Source organism: Equus quagga, chromosome 15 (genome assembly GCF_021613505.1).
Source record: "Equus quagga isolate Etosha38 chromosome 15, UCLA_HA_Equagga_1.0, whole genome shotgun sequence".
Lineage (NCBI taxonomy): Eukaryota > Metazoa > Chordata > Mammalia > Perissodactyla > Equidae > Equus > Equus quagga.
The window spans coordinates 38,451,554-38,455,169 of NC_060281.1; the positions used below are offsets into that span (position 1 = coordinate 38,451,554).

At 37.4% G+C, this 3,616-nt stretch overlaps 1 protein-coding gene across 1 annotated transcript; it reads right to left on the minus strand.

The window, feature by feature from the left end:
- Window positions 1-1,227: 1,227 nt before the first annotated feature.
- Window positions 1,228-2,130, minus strand: LOC124226165 (putative vomeronasal receptor-like protein 4). Its single transcript, XM_046639037.1, has one exon. It carries the CDS (start codon window positions 2,128-2,130, stop codon window positions 1,228-1,230), a length of 903 nt encoding a protein of 300 aa, XP_046494993.1.
- Between the last annotated feature and the right edge of the window lie 1,486 nt (window positions 2,131-3,616).

Below are 3,616 nucleotides of genomic sequence, written 5' to 3' on the forward strand. Positions count from 1 at the left end.
TTCTCTTTCCATGAACATGGAATTCTTATCCATTTGTTTGGTTCTAATTGATCTATGCAGTGTTTCATAGTTTTCACTGGAGAAGTAGCGTAAGTAATTTGTTTGTTGCTTTCTCATATATTTGATTTTTACATTTTTAGTAAACATTTTCAATTATTTATTACTAATAGGTACAAGGCAATTATTTTTGTATTGACCTTTGATCTGCTGCACTTGCTAAATTTTATTTATTTTTCACTCAATTTTTCCACACACACAATTATGTTAATTGTGACTAAAGAATATTTTCCTTCTTTCATTCCATTTTCTTTTTCTTACTTTTTCACAATAGCTAGAATCTCCAGAGCAATGCTGACTAGAAATAATGATAATAAATTTTTGTCTCATTTCTAACCTCAGAGATAACTGTCTAAAATTTCAGCACTGAATGTGATGTTAACTGTAGTTTTTCCATAGTTAACCTTTCAAATTAAGAAACTTCCCTTCTATTATAATTTCTTGAGAAGTTTTATTTATATTTTTGATGACTGGTCATTGATTTTTGTCAAGAGTGTTTATGATTCAATTGAAATAAATGCATGTATTTTTTTTCCTTCGTTGTTTTTATGAGATTAATTATATTGCTTGATTTACTGAATATTAAGCCCTTCTTGCATTTCTGGAATAAGTCACACTGGAGCATGATATATTATCCTTTTTGTATATTATTGGAATCTATTCGCTAATATTTTGTTTACAATTATTGCATCTATGTTCATGAGTAACGTTAGTCTGTGATTTTCCTGTCTTGCAATGTCCTTTTTCAGATTTTTGTATCAAAGTTATATTAACCTCTTAAAATGAGTTTGGAGGTGCTCCTAGGACTCCACTGACAGCCAAATTTAGTTCCAGAACTCCTTTGCTTAACTCTGCTTAGACTGGAAGGTGATCTAGGATGCTTCCACCCCAACTTCTTTTCTCTGTCCTTCACTCAGGATCATACTTGCATCATGATCTGATGGTTCTCAGCCTCCGTGGCTCCTTCCCCATTTTCTCTCTGATAACTTCCCTGCACATTTAATTTTGTCTTGGTATTTGCTTCTTGGAAGACCCAGACTAGTATACTATGTTTTCATAGTACACTGCTAATTCATGCTGGATGGAATTTTTGCTGGGCAAAAAAATATCACTAAATTATCTACCTCAATTACTGGAGGAATCAATATGGAAGGCAGTTTTTCCAGTTTCTCAGTGAGTGCGCCAGTAGTTAGCCACATGGCCATTCCTGGTGATCAGCACAAAGGGGCTGAAACTAGCATAACCAGAAGCTAGAAATATTTCAATATTGAATATTATGTAATCACTTATCAAGAAGGAACCCATATAGAAGGAGAAAATTAAATCTGTCCAATAAAAGAAAAGGAAACAGCTCATGAGAATGAGAACACTTTGAGTAGCTCTGATTTCTGGGCTGGATTTTTTTTGAAACCTGGAGCTCTGAAGGTAGAGAACACACTTGTGATGCTTATACAGATGAAAAGCCAAGTATCCGCTGCTCCAGCCCATGAGACTCTGAAAGATGATATCCCGCAGAGCCATGAGAGTAACGAAAAACCACCTAACTATTTGCCTCGATGGCAGCATATAGCAATATCCAACATAGGGACTAATTTCAGATTTGCTCGTGCTATTGACTGTTGTGATGTAATAGAGCAAGTTAGAGCTTATCAGGAAATTAAAGATCCAGAGGAGGAGGAGATAGGGAAGAACTTGCCATGCAGTCTGTGGTTTGAGCTTCCTCCATGAGGTGGTCCTGGCACTGACGGTGATGGCCTGGACCACGCTGAGGAGACAGGTGGTGCAGATTGAAAGACCACGTGCCACCCTCCCCAGATAAAGCACAGTTTTACAACCAGCACTACCTAGAAAGTTATTGAAATGAAAAGCTGATATTATATCTGAGATTCCTTTGGCACAAAGCGTCATTTCATTAGTAAAAGCCAAGTGGATAAGAATAAGATCTATGGGTTTTTTCTCAACACCCATGACAAATTTGTACACACGCTCCACAAACAAAAAGAAATTCCCTCCAATGCCAGGTCCAGTAACAGAAAGGAAGAACATCCCCTGGATCAAGTTATTCCAAAGCATCTTCTAATTTCATAGACAGTACCAGGAAAAACCTATTGAGAAAGACAAATAAAGATGACATATTTCATGTCTGTGGCTTCTCTCTAGTTTATTAAAGTGAAAAGAACAGCTAGAATACTGCAGTGTAAATGTACAGGGTTCTGTTTATGCATTCTTCTCTTCTCAATCCATACTTTCTCTGTTTGTCATTTTATTTTACTGTAACTTCAATTCATTTACGGAAGATGATGACTCTAAAGTCTACATGTCCAGCCTATTATTTATCTCCTTCCTTACACACTGTCCACCTGATTCCCCTAATATTACTTTCTGAATGTTCCGCATGTCCACGTACACGTGACAGTGTCTCCCCTGACAATCTTGCTTTGCTTCATGTATTTCCTAATACATAGTCAATTCCTATTTTGCAATATTGCATTTCATCTTCCCTCATTTGCAACAAATAACCAGTTGCACATTGTCGGTGGGCATTGCAGTTTCCTCATCCAAATCCCCTTTAGTAGCCTATGCATTCAATTCTCAACTGCTATGAGTATTGGTCAGAAACAGTTCACAGCCAGCACCTTGTCTGGAGAATTGCCCTTGGTCAAAAGAGAGCAATCTCTGCCAGGAGGATAAGCACTCTCCCACCTTATTCAAAAAACCAACGCCAATTACTGACTGACATGGAAGGACAATCTGTGCTGTGTCTCAACAGGTGGGTTGCTCTGTTATGCAGATTTACCCCATGGTCTCATAGGCTGGAGGTGGCTGACACAATTTGTTAACTAAGACTACATTGTGGGCCTTTTTTCACTTGTTTATACCTGCTTTATCCTCTCCTCTTCCTCCAATTCCCCCAGTAAATCACGTGAGTAGAATTCAACTTTCAGAATCTGCTTCTAAGGAATCCAGTGAAGACCAATGTCCTATTGATTTTGTCTCCTGACTTTTGTCTAACATTACCATTTTCTCAATAAAACATGCTACCCTGATAACTCATATTATAATTAGTATAACATTTTTCTAACTCATCACTCTTCCTCTAGGTTTCTCCCAATTCATCTTGTACCAGACTGAGATTTCAAAACAGAAGTCTGTTTATTTGAATCCATCTCTTACAGTCCCTCCATGGCTTTATATTTAGTCCAAGCTCATTTGCCTTCTTTTTATCTGTGCAAAGCTTATCTCTTTGGCCTCCTTGCTTTTGTATCAAACTTATAGTAAATTGCTAAAGTACATTCAATTCCTCCAAACAAATTAAATCGTGGTATTTATCTTAGCCACAGGAATATGCACAAAGTCCCTATGCCAATCTCTCATCTGCTTCTGCCACCCTTCTCATAGCTAACTCTTGTCCATACATCAGAAACCAGCTGCTAAGGACTGACTATTTGTGCCACCCCAAAATTCATATGTTGAAACTCTAATCCCTAATGTGATGGTTTTAGGAGGTGGGGCCTTTGAGAAGTAATTAGGTTTTGATGAGATCATGAAGGAGAGTCTT

Coding starts and splice junctions, on each gene's coding strand:
- LOC124226165 (XM_046639037.1), bottom strand. CDS start 2,130: ATGCTTTGGAATAACTTGATCCAGGGGATGTTCTTCCTTTCTGTTACT.